Genomic DNA, 24,129 nt, shown 5'->3' on the forward strand with positions numbered 1-24,129 from the left:
TATTTTTTCGACGGTAAAATATTTATAAATTATTTTTTCCTAAATAGTTTATTAATTTAATTAGTGAGTATAATTAAAAAGAGAGGTTTCACTAAATAATATTATTTCAAGTTTCGATGTAAATTGCGATGGTATTGTATTATCAAAGAATTTTTTAACGGTCAAATATTTATATATTATATATAAATTAATTTTTATACATCATTTAGTAAATTAATTAGATTTATTAAATTAATTAGAGTTAATTATGTATATAAAAAATAATTTAAAATAATTATATTTTATTTATTTTAGAAAGATTTAATCTAAATTCAAAATATTGTTTATTAAAAATTAAATTATTCCAATATATATAAATATATTTTTATTTTTTTATGTAATTGAAGAGATTTCCTTTTTAAAATATTAGGTTTATTAAAAGTTTATGTTAACTTATTAATATATATATTAAATATTATAAAATGAAAAATAAAATTTATTTTATTTTATTTTGTATAAAACAATCTATTCATTATTTTAAAAATGTCAATTAAATCTATAGACTTGGTTATTTGCCACGAAAGTTATGTTGAAACAAAATGCACTCAGAAACGTCAAAAATATCGTTGAAACTAATGTCGAAAATTTGTCACGAATTTTCCCTATCAAATATTTTCTATAGGTTTTTCGACTGGCTAAAAAACATAATATCTTTGTTTATTTGCGACGAAGTTTTCTTCCTTCCTTTATATTTGCGACGGATTAGGTTTTTCGTGGATTAAACCGTCGCAATATATGTCACATATTCTCGACGTTTATCATACGTCAATAATTATTCGTCACTAATTCAGCGTTTTTTTTTGGGTTAAATATAAGAATTTTAGTTCTTATTTATTTATCACTAAAGTGTGATATATTGTTTTAGAGCTTAATTAACTATAATTTTTTTAAATGTAAAATACAAATATTAACTTCAATGAAAAAATTATATTTAAATTATTATTGAACATTTTTTTAACAAAAAATAAAAATCACGGTTATACGAAATAAGGATAATAATATAAATATTTTATATTAAATAACTATAATCACGTGTTATAACACAATACATAATAATTATCAAATTAAAATTAAAATAATTATAATTATTTTTTAAAATAAAACTTTGAGAGTGTTAAAAATTAACTCTTGAAAATAAGTACTTTTTTTGTGTAATGTTTTAATTTTAATATATAAGGAAAAAATAGTATAAAAATTATATTAAATAATTTAATTTAATTGTATTATAAATATATGTATTTAGAAATGTTTACTAAAGGTTAAAAATAAATTAGTTAAGAAATAATTGATATCTAAAGTTATTTAGGGACTGAAATATATTTTATACATATATCATTATACATAAATAAAATGAAAAAATATCTTTAAAGAAATTCTTATATTAATTTTATTTATTCAAACCCAACTTCTCTATAATAATCTAATTTATTTTTCACATTCAGCCTTATTCTCATCCAAATAATTCATATTTAACTAATTAATAAATAAATGATATAATTGTAAAATTTAAAATTATTTATGAACTAAAACATTAGTTAAACTTAGATTAGTAATAATTAAAACAGAAATATGTTTTTTTTACAAACTTTTATATTTTTTTTATTTTTTTTATTTTACAGTTTTTAAATATTTTTTACAGTTTACTTTTTATATTATATTTTATTATAATTAGTTCTCTCAAAATTTATAAAAAAACAATTACAATAATTATTTTAGTATTATAAAAATAAACAAAAAAGTTGTGCTGAAAATTAAACATGTTGCACGAAAACTATTTATAAATATAAAATTATTTTAAATATATATTATTAGAGTAAATATACAAATAATTGACACAACTTTTTTTATATTAATTTTAATTTTCACTTATCTATCATTATTAAAGTATAATATGTGTGGCTTATAAATTAATCGAATAAAAAAAAAAATTGTATAGCCAGCACTTGAAAACACAAAATGCTGAAAATTATAAGTGTAATAGTTGTTCACAATTTAGTACAGCACATTGAATAAATTAATAAATAAATAAATAAATAAATATTAATTAAATTTAATATTTAAAAAATTATAAATATTTTTAAACTAAACCTGAATTAAACTTGAAATAACTTTTAGATAAAACATGTAATATATTATAAAATTTCAATGTAAGAAATTTAGTTTTTTCATGAAAATTTATAAGTATTAAGGGTTAATATATTTTGAAATTTAATATATTCTGACAAAATTTGTTCATTTTTTAAAAGAAATAAAATATATTTATTTAATATATAGTTATTATATATATTATATAATAATGGACAATAATGCTTACATTATATTTAATAAAAAATTGAAAATGAGATAGATGTGTCATCAATATAAATGATCATGTCATCTGAATCTTGATCGTCTTTATATTTGGATAGGACAATATTTTCAAAATTTACTTTTTATAAATTTTAATATTTAAATAAATAAAAAAATTAAAAATTTTGAGTAGTAAAAAAAATTATATATATCTTAAAATATATGAAAAACTAATATAAGTATTGAAACTGAAACTAAGAAATTTCAAAAACCCTAGGAAAACTAAAACAGACCAAGACACGTCTACCTCGTTCAAATCATCATTCTTCTAAAAATAGAGAAGATGATGGATTCAAATAACACAAAATTTGAAGATATTTGAGGGAAGATAACCCATCAACTTAATATAAATATATATCTAAAGTTTTTATTCACACAGGTGGATATCATCAACTAAAAGGTCTATAGTATGGAAATAAGGATTTATTGTGATTTTGAATAAAAAAAAATTCAATTATTTCTAAATAAATTAAACATGGGCTATACGTGTAAATAAGAAGCACATTAGATTGGTTTCAAGTGCCGTGACTAGAAAAAAAGAGTGAGTACACTACAACAAAATATACTTTTTAAAGAAAAAATATTTTGCCAACCAATATATTTATACCATCACCTTTATTATTTTTATATACAAAATTTGTTAAAACTTTATAATTTAATTATTATAAATTTTAATATTTTTCATGTTTTATTTTTAAACTTTATAAATATTTTATTTCATTATTTTAATTTTTTTAATTAAATTTGACATAAAATTTTATTAACATTAAAATTTAATTATTATTTTTTATATAATATAATTTTTAATTTTTTTTATAGCATTATTATTTTTTTATTAAAATCTGTCTTTTATTTAATTCTTTTATTTAATTATTATTTAAATTAAATTAAATTAAATTAAAAGTAAAAAATAATATAAATTAATTAAACATTGTATTATATTTATGAATAAAAATTGAACTTATATATTTTAAAATTAGGAATCAGTCATTCATTTTATGGGTTGAAAGACCAATTTTCTAACCTATTCGTCCGCAGCGGCCAGTTCGTCCTTGGGAGACAATGTGCATGTGGTATTTCTGGTTACAAAAACAATGTTTCCATCCTTTGGGAGATCTCTTTGAAACTGTTGATGTGAGTTGTTTTGTTTTTTTTATATATATAGTTATGGAATCATGTTGAGAATATGAAATTGATGCATATTTTACTAGAATCAGAACTCGAATATAGGACAGAAGAATAAGGTGTTTATTATGGGAACAATATTATTGAATCTTGCTGAATTTGAATTTGCTTCTAAAGCTGATGAGAATGAATTTGATCTTAATATTCCTGTCATCTCTTTCAGTTCATCTGATAGTGTAGTTCACTTTTGGTAGGTCTACTTGTTTTTTTTTTAATCTTTTTTCAAGCATTCTTATTAGATACTAGATTTCTGAAGTTCATTTTTGTTGCAGATATCACTCAGTTTGTTGGAGCTGAGAACCATTCAAAATTCTGCAGATTTAGTTCATAAATTCTTCAATTCTTGATTTTTCGGCATTCTTCACACCATCTAGATCGGTGTTATCTGTAAATCACTCTCCTATTTACGGTAATCATTCAATCTCCTTATCAACTGGTTCTAAAAATTGTACTTATATATTCCTTATAATTTCTTATGGCCCATATATATATACAAATTGTTGTTGGTAATTGGTTTTATATACATATATAAGAAGCTTTCAAATTGGGCTTTAGTCATGATATACATACAATGTAAACCAACTATAGTTAGTGAGATCGGACCATTCTATTGGAATGAAAGGGACGTTACATCCCAAAATGAAAAAGACCAAAGAACACATAGAATTCTGCAAAAAATAATATATAATAAAATGAAAGATGAGTGAACTTTTTATATGTATTGATTGATGCTCAAAGTCAAAGTGAATGACAAAATGTACATTATGGACGACAGGTGATCAACGGAAAAAAAAGTGAAATGAATAATATAACAATTGAAAACAGATTCAGCCTAATGTGGGTGGAGAAGAAGTGAGATTGTAAAATTCCCTTGTATTTATACTACTGATCACAACCCAAAGGATGAAAGCATCCAAACTAGCTAGCAAGCAAGTTTAAGCTTCAATATTGATAGTTTTAATTTAATTTTGAAGAATAATAATAATGCAGATTTTTTATTCATATATACAATTAGGTAATAAAAATTAACAAGTTAACAAATTTTGTTCTGTATCCAATCTTTAATTAATAGATGCATGCATTCATGAATTCCTTATTATGAATCTTTGGAATAGAAATATAAATCTTAAATCCTAGCTTTATATATATATATATATATATATATATATATATATATATATATATATATATATGGCTTGCCATTTTCAATTAACTAATTAGTAAGGGATAAAACGTATTGTGATCGTTTCACATTCTTGCAAGTAGTAATTACTTCATTCATTAAATTAGTAGAGTATTGTTCCTTCCAAATCCCAATTTCATTCATCTCCCCACTATTTACTTAAGAAACAGATGGAGGAGTTGAGAAAACTTTTACTATTATTTATTGGATCAAACATGATCCAAACAGTAGTTGCACAACATGATTATAATTATGTTGGGATGCTTTATGGGTTGTGATCCAAGAGAACTAGCCTACGAACAACAAATACAATTTTTTTTTAAATTCAAATTTGAGTTTTCTGTTTTAGATTGATTGATTCTTTCTAACCTATTCAGAAAGTTTATAAATTATCCTATGATATATTTACAATCATAAAACACTATAAACATTATGCATACAAGTTTATGCAATTTGAAATATAAAAATTTCAAATTCAAACTGTAAATATAAATTATAGAGTGATTAAAACTTTACCAAGGATTGGAGAATACTCCTAAATCCTTAGGGAAATTTTTGGGATGCTCAAATCCAAGTTTTAAAGCCTTAAACAGAAAATTTGAAAAATTTGAAAGCTTGAAGCTTTATGGCGGATTTTTGATTTTCTTCGATTTAAAGGTGGAAAATGGATCTCTTACCTTCAGAATGACTTAAGGGGAGTATTTATAGCATCCCTGAGACGGTGGAGACTTTTAGTGGATCGAACCAGCCAAAAGTCATTAATGACATTTTGGTTGTTCTTGAGCGAACTTGGCGAAATAAGGATAAATCATCGTAAAAATGATCACCGAAGTAGGGTTATCATTTTAGCTTTTGAATCAGTCGCAAAGATGAACTATAGAGAAAGTTCCATCTTTGTAAAATCAAAGATGGGTCTTTGTTGTTGATCCCTCTAGCGATCGCGATGAAGATGAAGGTGGCGTATGAAACGACGTCGTTTCATGCGCGTTTGGGCGTTTCGTTAGCAGTCCGTCCAATATCGTTGGCGTTTGGGAGTTCCGTTAGTGATTCGGTTAACAAGCATTAGCCGATCATTAGAAGGAGTTCCAATATCGCGCTCCTTCTGCTTCAACGGGCTACGCGGGCGCACTTTGGACGTTGAATGATAACCCAACGTCCATCCGATACAGGTCCTAAGGCCTATTTTGTTCTAATTTTCAAATTACAAAATTATTTTTTGTAATTTTGGAGCCTCAAATAATTTTCTAAAAATTCCGAAAAATTAGAAAATGATTCAAAATATTTTTAGGATATTTTCACACAAAATATTTTGACTAAGGCTGGTTATGTTTTATTTTTAAACCCTAATATCTTCTAAATTGATGTTCTTCAGGTGTTTTCCTCTCTAATCGTCATCAGCAACATGTACTAGAATTTAAATAATTGTTGTTAAAATTCTTTAAAATTGTAAAACCTACGCATGTCTAGAACTGTGAGAATAATCGGTTAAAATAAAATGTTATACAACCGATTTTCTAAAACCAAATTTATAAGTAGAAACTATTTTCAAAATGGGTACGGAGGATGAAGCGCAAAATCTTTTTCCCGAGTATCACCAAACTACGAACTAAAAAGAAACTATAACTAATACGTTTGTACACATATGCCATTTTTGTTGATTTTCAAAAATCAATTGGTGACTCTATTTCAAACAAGTAATCTTTTAAATGAATTGTTTTTAATTAATTTAAACAAACGGATTTCTAAAAAATTAAATTGTAATTTATTTATCGCAAATCTCCGGATTATTTAAATTTGAATCTAAATTAATTATTTTTAATTAATTTTAAAAACTATTAGGAATTATTTAAAATCTTTTAAAATAATGTTTTATTTTAAAAAATATTTTTGACACGCAAACCGAGGTTAAATTTTTTGAACCTCGAGCTTTTACGGAACCAAAGAGTTTTTTCGGGGTTAAAAATATATAATTATTTATTTATTAAAAAAAATATATAAAATATAATTAAAAAGAGAAACAAATTTTTTTTGAAGTTTTATAATTAATTATTCATTTATTATATCATACCCATTAACTTAGGGTTGGGTTTAAATTTAAATGATCATCCCGATTCATTTTGTCTAACTAAAATATACAAATCACTCACAAGTTCGACCCGCTAATCCTTGAAAATTAGGATTAAGCGTTATTATATAGATATATAGATATATTTGGATTTTACAAATCTTCTAACGCCTGTAACCATTTCATAGTTTTCTTCGTTCCTAATGTAGTTGTTAACACATCATTCATTCCATAAGATTTGATCTCTCCTTTGACCTCCTTTTTAACAACTCATTATATAATTTATTGATATATAATAAATCAATCCACAAACTCTAATTTTATTTATCCAAGTAATATATAGATTATATCAAACTAAATACTTATAAGTTTTCAACAATTTCTACTATCTCCATATTGGTTATATCGTCATATTTGTCCTCGCGGGTTTTACGTCAAAGCACTGATCAATTAACTTCTTTATTGTTTGTTAGCAATTATTTTTTTCTCTCCCTACAATTTCAAAATTGATATGTTTACTGCACACATGAATTACTTGCTAAAATGGAAAATTATATGTTTACTACTTCGGTCTCCAAACCAATGTAACCCTTCAGACATTCTGTGATATATTTACAATGCACAATCCATTAGTAGATCTGAAAACAGAGCATCGCTCATTTCATGGCTTGCTTAGGTATTGTACAGTATAAAAAAAATTAAACCGCAACATGACGTTCTTAAACTTGAACGCAAAGCTAGTTTTGGTGTTAGAAAAATTAATGTAGAATTTTGAGAGAGAGAAAATAATATTTTATTGTTTGTATTTGAATGTGTATTACATAAGAAGTTTAGTGGTTAAATAGTGAAAATTACACCTTAATAAAATATCAATAAAATAAAAATCAAATTTATTAATAAAATAAAAATCAAATCAATTATAATTGATTTGATAATCAGCAGGAAATCTTTAATCAAATAGCAAATCAATTATTCTCATTGATTTGCTACTAATAACATTTCATTCTTGGAATTTTCATTCTTAGAATTGTTTCTTTTCAAGATAATTCTACACTCCCCCTCAAGTTGGGTAGTAGATGTTGAGACTGCCCAACTTGCCACATACTTCCTTGAATCGCCTTGGTGAGTACGTTAGTCACCTGATTGCGGGATGTAACGTAGAAGGGTGCAATAGAACCTTAAGCAGAGATTGAAGAGGGTGTTGCCGATGGGATTATGTGTGGATGACAGCGAGTTGGCTTTGGATCGCCAGAGTTTCGCTGGATGACAGTGAAAAAGCTTTGAATTGTTGGAGTTTTACTGGAATTTGATGACAGCGAGTTGGCTTGAAACGCTGGAGTGTCGTTGGATGGTAGTGAAAATGCTTTGAATTGCCGGTGTTTCACTAGAATTTGATGACAGTGAGTTGGCTTGAAATACCGTGTCGCTAGATGGCAGTGAAAAAGCTTTGAATTACCGAAGTTTCACTGGAATTTGATGACAGCGAGTTGGCTTGAAACGCCGGAGTATCGCTGAAATTCTATCTTATAAGGAAACAATTCCAATAATGGAAATTCCAAGAATGTAATGTTATCAGTAGCAAATTAATAAGAATAATTGATTTGCTACTTGATTAAAGATTTGTTGTTGATTGTCAAATCAATTATAATTAATTTAATTTTTATTTTATTGATAGATTTAATTTTTATTTTATTGATATTGATTTGCTACTTGATTAAAGATTTGTTGTTGATTGTCAAATCAATTATAATTAATTTGATTTTTATTTTATTAATAGATTTAATTTTTATTTTATTGATATATAATTTTCATTATTTAAATACTAAACTTTTGATGTAATACACATACAAATAAAAGCAATAAAAATATTATTTTCTCTCTCTCAAAATTCTACATAGTATCAGAGTCAAAGTTTTTTTCTTGAGCTATAAAATCTAGTCTTCTGTTGCCCCCATCAATTGTTACTTTAGTCATTGATAGAGGGCTCTAATAATGCTATCAAGATAATTCTACAATTAACTACCTAAAGACAAACAATCCAAGAGAACAAACTGCCCATTTTGATAACCTTAGCTTGGTAATTTAACCCAATAACTATCTTTTGATTCAATCCGTCGTACAATTGGAAAGGAAAAACCTAAAACAAGATGTTATAATGCAAATAAATGTATAAAACACAGGAGGAGGCTAGTCCCCTATTAAAGCTCTAGGTTTGTGCTCTATTGTGAAGAGAGACATCCCGGTTTGTGCAACCGCTCTAACAAACGCCATATTTGCAGATAAAGTTGGGGCTCCCCAATTATCCCCAGTCCCAAACGTGACTTTATTCTTCATCGCCAGTTTTCTTGTCGTAGGCAGATTCATCATACGCTCCGATGGACTATCTTCCACTATCCTGCACCCACAAAAATAGAAGATTTTATGCCCCAAACTTACACTTTATAGCTAATTAATCATAATAAATGTGCATGCATAAGGTGTTTCATACCCCCACTCCTCCATCCATTTGTTAAGAACAATATCTTCAACCAGTGTTAGTAGTAATTGAAGAATATTTTGACAAACTTGCAATAAAGAAGACAAGAATGATAGTTTTCTCACAATTGAATGCAATATCAGCAAAATGCTTACCTTATGGAATTTAGTAAGTAATGGGCTCTGGACTTCTCATTTGGGCCCCCACACATTGAAACCAATTCCTTGAACTCCGAACATACACTTGAGCATACGATCCATCTCTTTCCCGATAAAACACTTTCCAGTTTGGCATGGATTGGAGTATCAAGTTCAAATGTCACCTACCAATATTATAGAAACACCCTTTACTTCTACATATTATTGGATAAGACATCCGTCATCTAGAAGTTATGCATCTTTTTAGAAATTGTTCACATGTTATTATCCATGTATTTCATCACGTAATATTGATATATAATGGTTCGATGATGAAAGTTTATTTCATCTAATATATACAAACATATGAACCTTCCATCCTCCTCGCTAGCTCAGGTGTAAGAGTCTCGAGCTAAGAGACTCACCCAAGATAGCTCAAGTCATAAGAATCTTGATCTAAGAGGCTGAGGTTTCAGGTTCGATTCCACTGAAAACACATTAATTGAAGTGGGAGGTCATGGCAATGAGATTGGTCTCAAAGGGAAACAAAACTTTGGCTATAAATCTTTCCAAAGTTCACATGCCTGTTCAATATCTTTGGCTATAAATCTAAAAGGTTACTTGATCTTCTTTCCTTATTTTATATTCAAGCCTTAAACTATTCAGAATATGTTAGAACATATTTTACAGCAAAATGAGGAAGAACATGCTTCTCCATCCTTAGGTCCTCCTCCCATTAGGTTTTGGATGCAAAAAAAAAAGATAATATATGTGATAGATTGCATGAGACTGCATAATTAGCAAAGACAAATTAAGATGCACATTTCATAGGAGTTAGGATTTACCTGCTCCACTACAAAATCGAAATTGCTCTTGTAACGACTTATTAATTCATTTACTGGCTGAGCTAAGAGTTTTTGTGCGCTGCCATTACTGATTCCTGACACGATAGCAATCAATGCAGTTGTATCTAAGTTTGTTAGATCAGCTCCCAAAGACAAGTTGTCTTGCTCACAAGATTCAGCATTATTGGCACTTGAAGAACTTGAGGACATTCTTGAAATGAGTGAACAGAAAGAGATGCCCAAGTTCAAATCCATAAACTCTTTAGAGAGTTCTTGCTCCATCCTAAGGAACGGACCTGTTGGATTTTTTTATTTAAGGAATCAGAAATTGGAATCAACTTACTAGAAACAATACTATAATAAAATAAACGAAGTCCAACTCACCTACACTGAGACCTAAGTCATTACCCCCATATTCTAATGCTACAGTAGCATTACTTGAAAAACCAACCTTCACTTCGATAATTACTGCTTTACTAAACGATCTCTGTAGAATATATATCCACTCACCCTCTTGTTCCCCAGCTAAATGAAGATCAAAATCAGAAAATTCCATGCCAAAATTAAAGGCTCCAAACTCATCTTTAAGCTTCAAATGGATACTATTGTCAAGTCCATGTGAGAAGAAAAAAATGACAGAAGTTGGTTTAGTTGTTGATGAGGACCTGGCTGCATCAAGTACTCGCTCAATCCGTTCTCTCAGACCTTTGTCCCGACAGGATCCATTCCAAGATAGATACTTAGGGTTCCTGTCGGAAACAATAAACCACACAGGATTTCCATTGACAGTAGATACTATATCAACATGAATGCCTTCTGATGAAGAACCCATCCTCTTCCCCAGACAAGAAGTTGGAGGAATTCGTTTGCAGACTCGAGATACTCCATTCACAAATGGCTGTTGAAGAATGTACAATACAGCCTCGAGATGACCTATATTGACACTGAACAATAAAAAACGTCAAAAGTAAATTTTGAAATATGCTATTAACACACCTAAAAGCTTAAGCTGATAAGTAACAAGACAACTAACAATAAGCTCAATTAGAATGATGTTGGGAGTAAGAACTTAACAAATCCAAGTCATCTCTACCAGATAATATAATTTGATTTACAAAAAACCCACTTGTCTCTAACATCCTAGAGCCACCAGCTACAGTTAATCATCATCATCATCATTCATACTAACTCTTGATATCAAGGTAAAACAAAAACAAATGCATAATAGAGACAAAACAAAAGCAATTCAATGACAGAATGATTTAATCGAGGATAAACTAACCTCAGTGATGGAGGTGCGGTGGAGGAATCAAATCGAGAAAGGAAAGAGAGCTCAGTCTTGGCGTAGCGGATAAGAGTTCTCTTGCATGAATCGGAGATTTTGGAGGAAAGGGTTCCGGATAAATTGTCAATCTGATCTATGGCAGCTCTGCATCTTCGTTTTGCATTTTCAATGATTTCCATTGAAACACTCTCCTTCTCTTCGCTTCTACTATGTTGTAAAATGGCACTAAACCATGTTCCCCATTTATAAATCTAAATTAAGAAATTAAAACATTTATTTAAGAAAAGAGTGAAGTTTTTTTTTTTAGGTTATTTAAGTTAAAATATTATTTTGTATTTTAATTTAAATTTATAAAATAAATAAAATAAATGAATATTTAATCCAGATTATTTGATCTTGTTATTTTGTTATTTTATTTTAAATTTTAATAATTTGTTTAAAAAAGTATTAGTTATAAATTATAACTTATATATGACTAAATTATCAAATTGGGGATTGTTATGGGAAATTTGAGGAAATGACCCCAAAATAGGGGCAAATAGCGGATGGTGCGGGCCCATGTTTTTTATAGCGCTGGTGACCCCCAAATTTCTTAATGACCATTATATTCATGCGTCACGCACCCTCCAGATGCGTGACGCACCCTGAACCCTATAAAGACTTAATTTTTTTTCATTTTCGTTTCATTTTCTCTCTCATCCAGCCCCTTTCTTCCCCGTCTTCTCCGCTCCGCCGTGAAACCCTAATGGTGACGGAGAAGATTTTCTCTTCTTTTTCAGCGCTGAAGAACGAATCGAAGAGGCACCGTCGACCATGGCACCATATTCAACGGCCTATAGCTTCGAAGAACTTCCAATGAAGACGAGTTTGCACAGCGCTGAGGATTTCGAACAAATTGACATTTCATTCGATCATTCCACTATATTTTGTGTTTATTTCGTTATTGTTTGTTTCGATTTCCTATTCAGTTCGTGTATATTTCCTTTACAGAACGTTCCTCATTGATTCGTTGATTCGTTGAATGCAGATTGTTTGTTTGGTAGGATGTGTCACGTAGGATGCATCACGCAGGGTGCGTCAAGATAGATGCGTCATCTCAGATGCGTCAACATGGATGCGTCATCTCGGATGCGTCACTCGGATGCGTCAACTCGGATGCGTCATCTCGGATGCGTCATCTCGGATGCGTCAACTCGGATGCGTCATCTCGGATGCGTCAACTCGGATGCGTCAAGTAGGATACGATGCGTCACATTTATTTTTATTTTATATAAAAACCCAAATAAGCCTCGACCACTATTCATGCTCTCTCTCTCTCTCGCACCCGACGACGCACCTGCCTCGACGACGCACCTGCCTCGACGTCTCTTCCTGCTTGTCTTCGTCTTCTCGTTCATTCATTGACTTCATCAGGTTAGTTTTAGTTATGTTGGTTTATGTTATGGTTCGTTCATTCATTGATTTATGTTCATGTTAGGTTTTAGGGTTGGTTGCTTCTTGTTTGCAAATGGTTCATTCATGGTTTATGTTAGGGTTTAGGGTTGCTTCATGCTTGCAAATGGTTCATGCATGTTTTATGTTAGGGTTTTAGGGTTGCTTCTTGCTTTCAAATAGTTCATGCATGTTTTATGTTAGGGTTTTAGGGTAGGTTGCTTCCTGCTTTCAAACGGTTCATGCATATTTTATGTTAGGGATTAGGGTAGGATGTTTCTTGATTTCAAATGGTTCATGCACGGTTTATGGGTTGGGTTGCGTCTTGCGGTTGCGTCACTCAGTTTCGTGACGCAGTTGCGTCACGCAGGCTGCGTCACGCATCTGACAGTTGTTTCTAGCTATTTTGACGGTTGTTTTTCTTCTCGTTTGTTTATATTTGTTGTGAAAGGTTTTTACAAACATTGTTGTTTTTGTTTTCCCTTTTGTAGATGGCAGACTTCACGGTTTATGATTTTCCTGGTAGGATTTCATTGAAATCTGTCCTAGCTCTGAAAAAAGTATCTAATAGGTTTGAAGCGCTGGGTCTTATGGAGAGGGCTCTAAATTCCCAATTTCAGTATTTATTGAAAGGAGTCCCAGACTTGTTGTTCTCAGGACCATTTTACATCAGTTGCTGCTTCGGAAGGTGAAGGCCAATTTGAATAGGATGATTTTCAACTTTAATGGGGAGGAATATACTTTTGGTCTGAAAGAGTACGCATTGATTACAGGCCTCAACTTCGATAGATTGCCTATATACAAAGATGAATGTCGAGGTTGTCCACCCTTGCTGATAAAATATTTCAAAAGGAATACGTCAATTCGAATGATGGATTTGGAATCTATTTTCATGAAATGCACCGATAAGGAAGACGCATGGAAGATCGGCTGATCTGCTTGATTAACCAGTACCTCTTCTCATATGACCCAAAACGGATTTTAAATCTCAAAACCATCCATATGGTTGAAGATGTTGAAGATTTCCTCCGATTTCCATGGGGGAAGGTGTCCTTTAGATTCACCATGAGGGGTCTTGACCAGGACATGAAACACCACAGGTCCGTATATATGTTCAGGAAAGGGAGTGGAGTTACTAATTCTTTTGCTTATAACGTGTATGGGTTTGTACTAGCACTACAAGTGTGGAGCTATGAGATCATTCAAAACTTGGTCCCTAAATTCGCCACAAGGAAAGACGTTGATGGCTCTTTTCGCCCAAGGATACTGTTGTATCAATCCAAAAGGAAGAATACATTTCAGGAGGTACAATCTGCCTTTAATAGCGCTGTGTTTTCTAAGATAGAAGAGTCCTCCGAGGAGACGAGTTTGTACAGTGGGGAGGATTTTGAACACATTAACAATTCATTCGATGATTTGTTTGAAGGAGTTACTGATGGGGGAAAAAAGAGAAAGGCTGATGAAGATGTTGATGAAGATGATGATGATGAAGATGTTGATGAAGAACCTACTACTGTCCAACCTTCCAAGAGGAAGAGGAATGTTGAATATGATGATATATCCCCCCAGCAAAGCAGCCATCAAGCGTCGTAGCCTGAGAGACACTGTAACAATGAAATGCAAGTAATAGTTATAAATGGTCTGGGGTGCGTTACGCATCTGCATAACGCAACTACGTGACGCAACTGCGTTACGCAACTACGTGACGCAACTGCGTTACGCACCCGGTTTCCGCCGCGACGGTGGCATTCCACCTACTCATTCCCTAATCACTATACCCTAACAAACAAAGCGTGGAAAGAGAGAAATAAAGGGAAGGAAGAATATCCGTAGCAGCAGAAAGAGACATTGTGAAGGAAGAGAAAGGGATTCCGCCGTCGTCTTCGTCGGTGGTTGTCTTTTTTAGAGAGAAGGAGGAGAAAGGGAAGTGAAGAAAGAGAAGAAAAAAGAAAGAAATGAAAAGAACTGATATTTTTTTTATTATATAGTAAGGGCATTGTGGACTTTTCACAATGCCCTCGGGTGCGTCACGCAATCGGAGGGTGCGTGACGCAACGGGGGTATTTTCGGCAGAAAATTGTTTGGGGGTCACCAGCGCTATAAAAATTATAGCGCCGCACCATCCGCTATTTGCCCCTATTTTGGGGTCATTTCCTCAAATTTCCCATTATTATTGGATCAATTGAGATTTCGGTCATTTTCTTTTAAATTTTATAATTTGTGACTATTTATTGTTAAAATTATATGAAACGAGATTTTATTTTAATGAATTTATAATTTATTAGTGTTAAAATTATATAAAACGAGATTTTGTTTTAATGGTGTTAAATTCAGTTAACTTATTATATATGTGACATTTATAAATAAATAAAATATTTATGTTACTCATTTTATTACCGAATTTCAACTAATTAAGGATTTTTATTATCGAATTTAAAAAAAATAGTAATCAAAACTAGATATGGCAATGAGTACCATACCCGCCGAGTAGTGAATTACTCATTCTAGAACTTAATTTTCATTTTATTACTCGAACCCGACGGGTATCTCTATTTGTATTTTTATCCTCGATTCGTCGAATACCCGGTCTCCGACGGGTATTTTATTACCCGATTAAATGTAAATTTATATTAATTATTTGATAAATATATTAATACGAAAAAAATTGAAGAATGTCGAAATTTTACAAACACAAATTAAAACATTAGTTATTTCTATAGTTGGTAGAGGTTAAAAAGTATAACAATTTTGTTATTAGATATTTAGAGTTTAACAAAAAAAAAAAAAAAAAGATGAACAATGAAATTGAAGTAAGGTTCAAAATGAAGAGTGATGAGAGAAAAATATTTTGTTATTAAAAAAATAGATATGAAAGTTATGAGAGACAAACATTTTCTTATTTGGAGTAAATTAAATAGTGGAAAATGGTAAAATAAATAATATATATATATAATAATGTTTAATTTCAAAATGTCTGGATTGTCGGGTCGAGAGTTGTGGTTAGTTGGCCTTCAAATAAACAGTGAACAAAGTAATTTTTTTTTTCAATCTTAATATAATATAGAATAAAGTCCTCTACAAGCCGCTGCCTCCACGTGGAGGCAGCAGACACCTCTCCAAGATCTCTAAACTTTAAGCTCTAATACTATGATAAATTCTTGAAAAAAAAAATATATAAACTCAAATGTATTATTCAAGTTCATATCCAAACAATTATATCACCCTTTTATATAATTAATTTATTTTTTTAATAAAGGAGAGCTAGCATAACACCCCACAATCATGACTTCTCGCTTAAACTCAAAGCGCTTTCAAATAGAATCGAATCTGTGATCTTTTAGTCTCCAAACTAAACTACAATTAATAAAACTAACTAACACGTATTATAACTAACTAGCATGTATCATGTGCATTTGCACGAATAATAATATAAAAAAACAGTAAAAAAAATATTACGGTAAAATGTAATAGCATTTTTAATTTTATTTTTAACCGTTTTAAGTTTATAGGCGGGTCAACTCACAATCTAACTCAAGTATCCATTTACTCTTACATTGCAGGACGATCTCTAAAACAATTGATACAGTTTGATTTCTCAACTCATTTAGTTTAACCTTTAGAGTCCACTTCTTCACCATACTACAAGTGAAAGGGAAAATGTAAAGATTATCATTAAAGTAGTCCAAGCTATATCCATATGAATTATGTCCCCTATCTTTATAAATATGAAAAAATTCTTCCATTATTGCTCACTAATAATAGTTAAATCTATAGCGCATAGTCAAAAGAGAATTATGACCGATTAAAAATTATTAATGAACCACCGCGTTCATCAAATTTGGTGTTGAATTTAAAATATAAAGTGTTATTAGCCTAGTTGGTTAAAGGGTTATATTTGTTTTGTTAGGTTGTAAGTTTGAACCATACATATAGTATTTTTAATTTTATTCTTAACCGTTTTAAGTTTATGGGTCGGTCAACCCACAATCCGACCCAAATATCCATTTACTATCACATAAATATCCAAATTAACCACAACTCTCAACCCGGTAATCCAAACACTTTAAAAATTAAGCATCATTATATATAGAGAGATTAGTTAGTTAAAAAGTTGAACTTATATTGTTAAAATGTTCCGCGTTCATCAAATTTGGTGTTGAATTTAAAATATAAATTTTTATTAATCTAGTTAATTAAAGGGTTGTATTTATTTTGTTAGGTTGTAAGTTTGAACCATACTGATAGCATTTTTAATTTTATTTTTAACCGTTTTAAATTTATGAGCGGGTCAACCCATAATCTGACCCAATTATCCATTTACTCTCACATATATATCCAAATTAATCACAGCTCTCAACCCAGCAATCCGGACACTTTAAAAATTAAACATCATTATATATATATATATATATTAGTTAGTTAAAAAGTTGAACTTATATTGTTAAAATGTTATGCGTTCATCAAATTTGATGTTGAATTTAAAATATAAATTGTTATTAGCCTAGTTGGTTAAAGAGTTAAATTTATTTTGTTAGGTTCCAAGTTCAAACCATACCTATAACATTTTTAATTTTATTTTTAACCGTTTTAAGTTTATGGGCGAGTTAATCACAGCTCTCGACTCGGCAATCGGACACTTTAAAAATTAAGCATATATATATATATACTAGTTAGTTAAAAATCTGAACGTATATTGTTAAAATGTTCCGTGTTCATCAAATTTGGTGTTGAATTTAAAATATAAAGTGTTATTAGTTTAGTTGGTTAAAGAGTTGTATTTGTTTTGTTAGGTTGCAAGTTCGAATCATACTTATAGCATTTTTAATTTTATTTTTAACCATTTTAAGTTTATGGGGCAGGTCAACCCACAATCAGACACAAGTATCCATTTACTCTCACATATATATCCAAATTAACCACAGTTCTCGACCCGGCAGTCCGAACATTTTAAAAATAAATTAACAGTTTATTAAACTGTTATTATTAGTTTTACACTTCTTCCCACTCCATCTCTAATCCCAAACTCAAACCCGAGGTTTAAAATACATGAACCCGACAATAGAGTACCCACGAGTATCAGATATACAGATATACATGTACACATTTGTCATCATAGTCAAAACATATTTTTAACCATTTTAAGTTTATGGGCAGGTCAACCCACAATCAGACACAAGTATCCATTTACTCTCACATATATATCCAAATTAACCACAGTTCTCAACCCGGCAGTCCGAACATTTTAAAAATAAATTAACAGTTTATTAAACTGTTATTATTAGTTTTACACTTCTTCCCACTCCATCTCTAATCCCAAACTCAAACCCGAGGTTTAAAATACATGAACCCGACAATAGAGTACTCACGAGTATCAGATATACAGATATACATGTACACATTTGTCATCATAGTCAAAACATTTAATTTACTAAAATTTTATTTAAAAATTATAACGTAGATAATAAGTTAATAGAATTTGAAATAGTTAAAATAATATTCTAATTAATAATTAGAGTCTCAAACTAAAATTTTAATTGTCCAAACAAAAGAAAATTTGACCATTTATTCATTAAATATAAAAAATGTCATAGTTATAAAATTAATTCAAAAAAGTTCATTATTTTATAATTTTTTTATAAATATAAATTTTTTTATTTCTCTAATATCATAAAATCAAAGTAATTTATAAATTTCTTTAAATTTCAAGATAATAAATTTAAAATTATAAAAAAAAATACCTAAATCAGACTCATTCATTAGCATTCATCAAAAGTAATCTCAAAATTTTAAATGTTTCTTTTTAAAATTATAACACTTAATTTATTAAATAAAATTTTAAATTTATAATGTAATTTTTTCAAATAATCCAAGATCAGTTGAGGTGTCTATGGTAAAGGAAACCTAAAAGCCATGTGTGATCTTCCTTGAGGAATTTAGATGCTGACTTACTCCCAGTTTGAGAAATTTTACATATTCTCAAGAAAAATAACTCTTATTTTTTAAGATCTTTAATTTTAGAACTAAATAAAATAAATAGCTAATATTATTAGACTAGCATAGCAGACCTGGTTCAAATAATTGATAAAAGTAAATAAGGTGAAAAAATAGAGAAAAATCACTTTTCCAAAAATAAACACCCAAGAAATTCCCCTTAAAAGTGAAATGAAATGCTGAGTAAGTTGTAGTTTGTAATTATACAAACACCAGTCAAGTAAGCAGAAAAAGAAAAAAAATTGTAAAACATGATTCCCACCCGCAGTTCAACAAGCAGCACCCTCCAGAAAGTTTCAGAAACCTGAAGTATTGGAATTGAAAATAAAAATGCAATTACACATCAAGGTAATGATATTCGCATGAAACTAGTTAACACAATCAGATGATCAAGTCGATTTTATGATTTTGTCATACCTTTACTTGACCAACCAAACCATATTTCTCCATTTCTTCATTATCAATAGAATGAATCTCTAACCTCAGGAAGTTTTATCACATGCTAGTGAGCCTTACATGTAATGCACTCAGATCAGATACTTTCTTGATGCTGCACATAACCGAAAACCAGAATGTTGATCAAAGAAAATTAGGCATAGCAGCCAACAATAGAATGAAGACCATGCAGCATACATTTCTAAAAACAAGTTTATAATCACCTGTATAAAAGATCACCACTAGGGGCTGATTTGCTGCAAATCCAATCCGGAGCCAATTTCTCAAGAACCTCCAGCTTTTCTTCAGCCTCTCCTGTGTTCACGCAAATTTTGTAGGAAAAAATGAAATAGAAAACAACTAAGATAAAGCTTTTTCTTTGGGGAATTGATACTCACTGTTGTCGATTATATCAAGATCATTCATAACCATCTTATGCACTAGCTCTCCTTTTGTGATTGTTGAGCAGCTAATGGATTGAAATACATCATAAATCAGTGTAACCAAAGAACACAAAGAACTAGGCATCTGCTTATTCATCTTCTGAACTTTTTCAGTGCAAGATTTGGTCTCCTCTGCCTATTCAGATCAAAATGAACAAATCAGCTACTCTATAAAAGGAAGTGAAAATGAACTCTACATCAACAGAAATAAAAAACTAAATGTCAGGATAAAAAAAAATAATAGGTCAGCAATGTTCAGGTTGATTCAGGCTTCCAATTAGAAGGTGTTGACAGGAACAAAAGAAAGCTCTTTCTTCTTCCTTTTTATTTCTGTTTAGAAACAAAAGCTATTGAAAGACTATATATATTCCCCATAGTTTTAGCTATATGATCTATACGCAAAGATTTCCACTCCAGCAAATCGAATATTGTTGTTTAAAAGGATCTCATAGTTCCGAATCAAGTCTCTTGGGTTGTAAGTGGGTTGTTTCATTTGGATTAATCTGATTCTGGGAAGAACAAAATATTTATAAGATATTAAATCAAAAAATAAATAAATATTCAGGTAAACTTGTTTTCAGGCCATTAGTTTCATAATAAACCAGATTAGAGGTTCAGATAATATCATTTGAAACAGTGATTTAAATCAAATTTTGGGGAGAATACGAATCTCCCAAACAGCCCCCCCTAGGGACTCATTTGGCATGGGGCAACATTAAGCTCTTAAGTGAGTAAAGCGACTGCTAGTTTGAAAAAGTATAGAAGTCACTAGTGTATTCAAAATAAGATATCTTGAAATCTAGTGACAACAAAACCTAGTAAGTAAGCACCAACTAACTAAACCATAAAAAGTAAAAAACAAACCCATATTAGCATTATAAGTAGAAGATAATACAATTACCTTAGGCATAATTTCACGGCTTGGATTGATGTCCATAACAGTATCATATACAGATTCTGCAATTCCTCTGTCATCCAGGTCAATGTTTGGATTGCTTTCTTCAGCCTCTAGTTCTGAGAATATTAAAGACCTTTTTGTCAAGGCACTGCCTGATTTTTTTGCTGAAGCCTTCATATTACACTTGGTAGTAGAAATTGTTCTCATTGGAGTCACCAAAGCAGGTGTTTCCACCTGTAACTTACAATCCTTCGAAGGTGACTTTATAGGTGTGTTCTCACAAGCATTTACTATGCTTACAAAACTCTCAATGAATGTTGACTTTATAGGTGTGTTTCCACCTGTAACTCCTTCCTTTTGTATGCTTCCCGTAACTGAATTGTGTTTCTCTTCATTACTAGGAGGTAAAAGAGAGAGAGATTCCAGATCTGTACTCTCAACTTCTGCATCCATTTTCAGTGAGAAGTTTTTACTGAATGATGGACATATATGGGATGCTGGGATGGTCAGAGTCTCAGTTTCAGCGGTACTGGATTGAAGGTCTCTTTGCAAATCTACATTGATGTTTGCAGATATACTCTCTTTATTGAATCGCAATGGCAACACCGCCTCAGGAATTTCATTATCCTGTTCCAAAATCAAGTTACATTAAGGGTAAAATAGTATTGAAGTACTTTCTCACAACACCAGTTCCACATTTTATCAAATCAACTTATATCATGTGGTTTTAGATATTTTCATTTGTTCTATTCATCATTTATTTCCAAGAGGACATAGTACTTCCTTCATAAATGTTTGCAACATAAAATGAGATAGAGAAAATGTATTACCTCGGGATGTGAAGCAGAGAAATTCAAAAGTCTAGAAGAAAATAATTGCTTCAGCTCAGCAAATGGAGAACACTCTTGTTCACATTCAATAGCATCAAAAAGTAAGGAGATTTTAACGTCTTCCTTCATACACATACTCTTGTCGTCATGTATGAGGACTCGGTCTATCCTTACAACATCTGGAACTAAGTACATTATCTGTGCAAGTTGCTTGTATGAGAACTTCCTGGCAACAGAAAAAAGCATCTACTGAATCAGAATTCGGAAATTGAATTGTCAGTAAGAAAGGAAACCAGAGATACTAAATAATGCAAGAAACATATTGTGAACAGTTGTTTGAATATTTGAACACCAAATTAAGGTATTATCAGATTGTAAAGGTTTTGATGATGAGGAAAGATAATTTTGATAGATTTCATTGATGACATTACATCCTTCTAAGATGTCACCTGATTAAGGTATTATTGCTTGTCACATTGTTAAGTACTCAAAGTCAGTGAGAGGAAACGTTGATATGCATAAGTATAAGATTAAGATAACCAAACCAGCCTACCTTCCAGACATTACTTCCACCTGCTTACTAATATTCTGGAAAACAAGCTGTTTTTTAAGTAGAGTGAGCAATCTCCACGAACAAATCAATCGATCAAATAACTTTACCAAAACAATGTATCTGCAATCGAAAGACTGAATTAGTTAGATACTTGAATTGATAAAAAATAACTTTTGCCTAACAATACCCACTTCTCAGGCAGTTCAGCCGGTTTTCTTTTGTGCTCCTTCGTCTTATCAGGTGTTAAGGATACAATGTTCGGGTCCATTTGCTTGATCCTAACATATTCAGATTTCTGGACCTTGGAAGGCAACTGAGAAACAAAATCATCTGTCCCAGGTTCGATATTTTGACATTTCAACACAGTACAACTTTCCTTTTCATGCTCAACATTTCTTTGCTCCATTCTTAACTACATGAATGAAAATACATATAAGTCAATCATACCCAAGAGAGTGGAACAACAATCCAAAGAATACCCACCAAATAAACCCAAGATTCAGTTAACAATCAAGAATCCTACACTCATACCGCATTTTACATTGGTATATCTAGAAAGGATTCAATAAAATCATACACTTACCCCCACTATATGCTTATTATCCCTCTCAAATGTCATTTTTTTTTTTAAATTAAGTAGCTGAGGCATGTGGGTATGTTCAGAAAATGTCCTATGATATTGAAAGTAAAAGAAATAGAACAGATTATGTCATTTGAAAACAGATCCAAAATATCACCAAGCAGGTAATGTTATGAAGTGATTAGGGCAAATCAGAAACAAAATCATTCGGAAGATAATGAAAACTCACCAGTCGTTATCGTCAAATCACTAAACTCAGTTGCAAAGAGAAAGAGAGAGAGATCGCCGATCACTATACTCAGTTTCTTGCAGATTTAAATGAACCGGCGGCAACTCTTTAAGGCGGGTTTCAAATTCCAATAGTGAATTCTATATGGGGATGAACAATGACTCGTTTGTTTTGTAAAAACATTATTGGGTTAATAGTGAAATGTTTAATATATATTTTGAATCCAAAACAAACAGACTTATTAAATTATAACGTTAATTTAATTTGAAATGTAAGAAATCAAATGAGATTTACTTCCTAATAGGCTAAGATGCAAAAAGAATTAATCTTTAATATTTTAGTTTTTTTGGGTCAAACATACACCAAAGTTTTCTTTTTTCCTTTTTTTTAATTTAGTACATTGTCATTATTTCTTTTAATCCTAATTTATTTTTGGAATGGCTAATATTAACTGTTTTAAAATTAGTGTTCATAACAAATTTATTTTTTAGATAATTTTTTTGTTATTTGTCAATTGAGCTATCCAAATTTTGTATATTGGCATAAGATTCTCCAAATCCAAATTAATCTGAAATCCCAAATTTTAGAGGAATTGAAATTGAATTATTATAATTCTCTTATTTGAATATGAAGATTATTTTGTAAATAAATTAAGTACATGTAATGTAATATGGTAAGTATATATATATTGTTAAAATTTTAAACAAATTAATAGGAAGAATATAAAAAAAAAAATGTAATAAAATATTTGATTAATCTTGTAATTTAAGTAAATGGGAAAGGAAATGAAGAGATATAAGAAACATACATTCTAATTTTTACATAATTTAAACCGAAATTAAACTTTAATAAATATTATTTATAATTTTATCATCATTTAAATTTCAAATATAATTGTTATATTTAAATTTATTTTCAACATTAGAATTGAAATTTGTAACGAAGTTACAATCAGGACTTCGATAATCGAACCGTGAAGAAATTTTTTACAAAATGAATAGAAACTTTAGAGAATGAAAACAACCTTGAATGAAAATATATCTATTGAACTTGATGAAATAAGAACATCATTAGAACCTTATATAAAATAAAAAACATAACTTAACCTTATATAAAATAAAAAACATAACTTAGACATTAACTAAGAGAAATGAAGAGTCTGATTTACTAGATAA

General features: G+C 30.1%; 2 protein-coding genes across 2 annotated transcripts; both read right to left on the bottom strand.

Annotated features, from left to right (window-relative positions):
* Positions 1-8,951: 8,951 nt before the first annotated feature.
* On the bottom strand, positions 8,952-11,785 carry LOC124942603. The gene is made up of 5 exons (XM_047483135.1): positions 11,562-11,785; positions 10,664-11,223; positions 10,280-10,575; positions 9,453-9,619; positions 8,952-9,216 (listed from the first exon to the last, which is right to left on the bottom strand). Exons 1-5 carry the CDS (start codon positions 11,741-11,743, stop codon positions 9,009-9,011), a joined length of 1,413 nt encoding a protein of 470 aa, XP_047339091.1. The 5' UTR covers positions 11,744-11,785; the 3' UTR covers positions 8,952-9,008.
* Positions 11,786-19,101: 7,316 nt separating this feature from the next.
* On the bottom strand, positions 19,102-23,070 carry LOC124942163 (CDT1-like protein a, chloroplastic). The gene is made up of 9 exons (XM_047482595.1): positions 22,955-23,070; positions 22,337-22,557; positions 22,146-22,265; positions 21,593-21,818; positions 20,766-21,389; positions 19,820-20,000; positions 19,646-19,736; positions 19,404-19,536; positions 19,102-19,298 (listed from the first exon to the last, which is right to left on the bottom strand). Exons 2-8 carry the CDS (start codon positions 22,549-22,551, stop codon positions 19,482-19,484), a joined length of 1,512 nt encoding a protein of 503 aa, XP_047338551.1. The 5' UTR covers positions 22,552-22,557; positions 22,955-23,070; the 3' UTR covers positions 19,102-19,298; positions 19,404-19,481.
* Between the last annotated feature and the right edge of the window lie 1,059 nt (positions 23,071-24,129).

This window comes from Impatiens glandulifera, chromosome 6 (assembly GCF_907164915.1).
Source record: "Impatiens glandulifera chromosome 6, dImpGla2.1, whole genome shotgun sequence".
Lineage (NCBI taxonomy): Eukaryota > Viridiplantae > Streptophyta > Magnoliopsida > Ericales > Balsaminaceae > Impatiens > Impatiens glandulifera.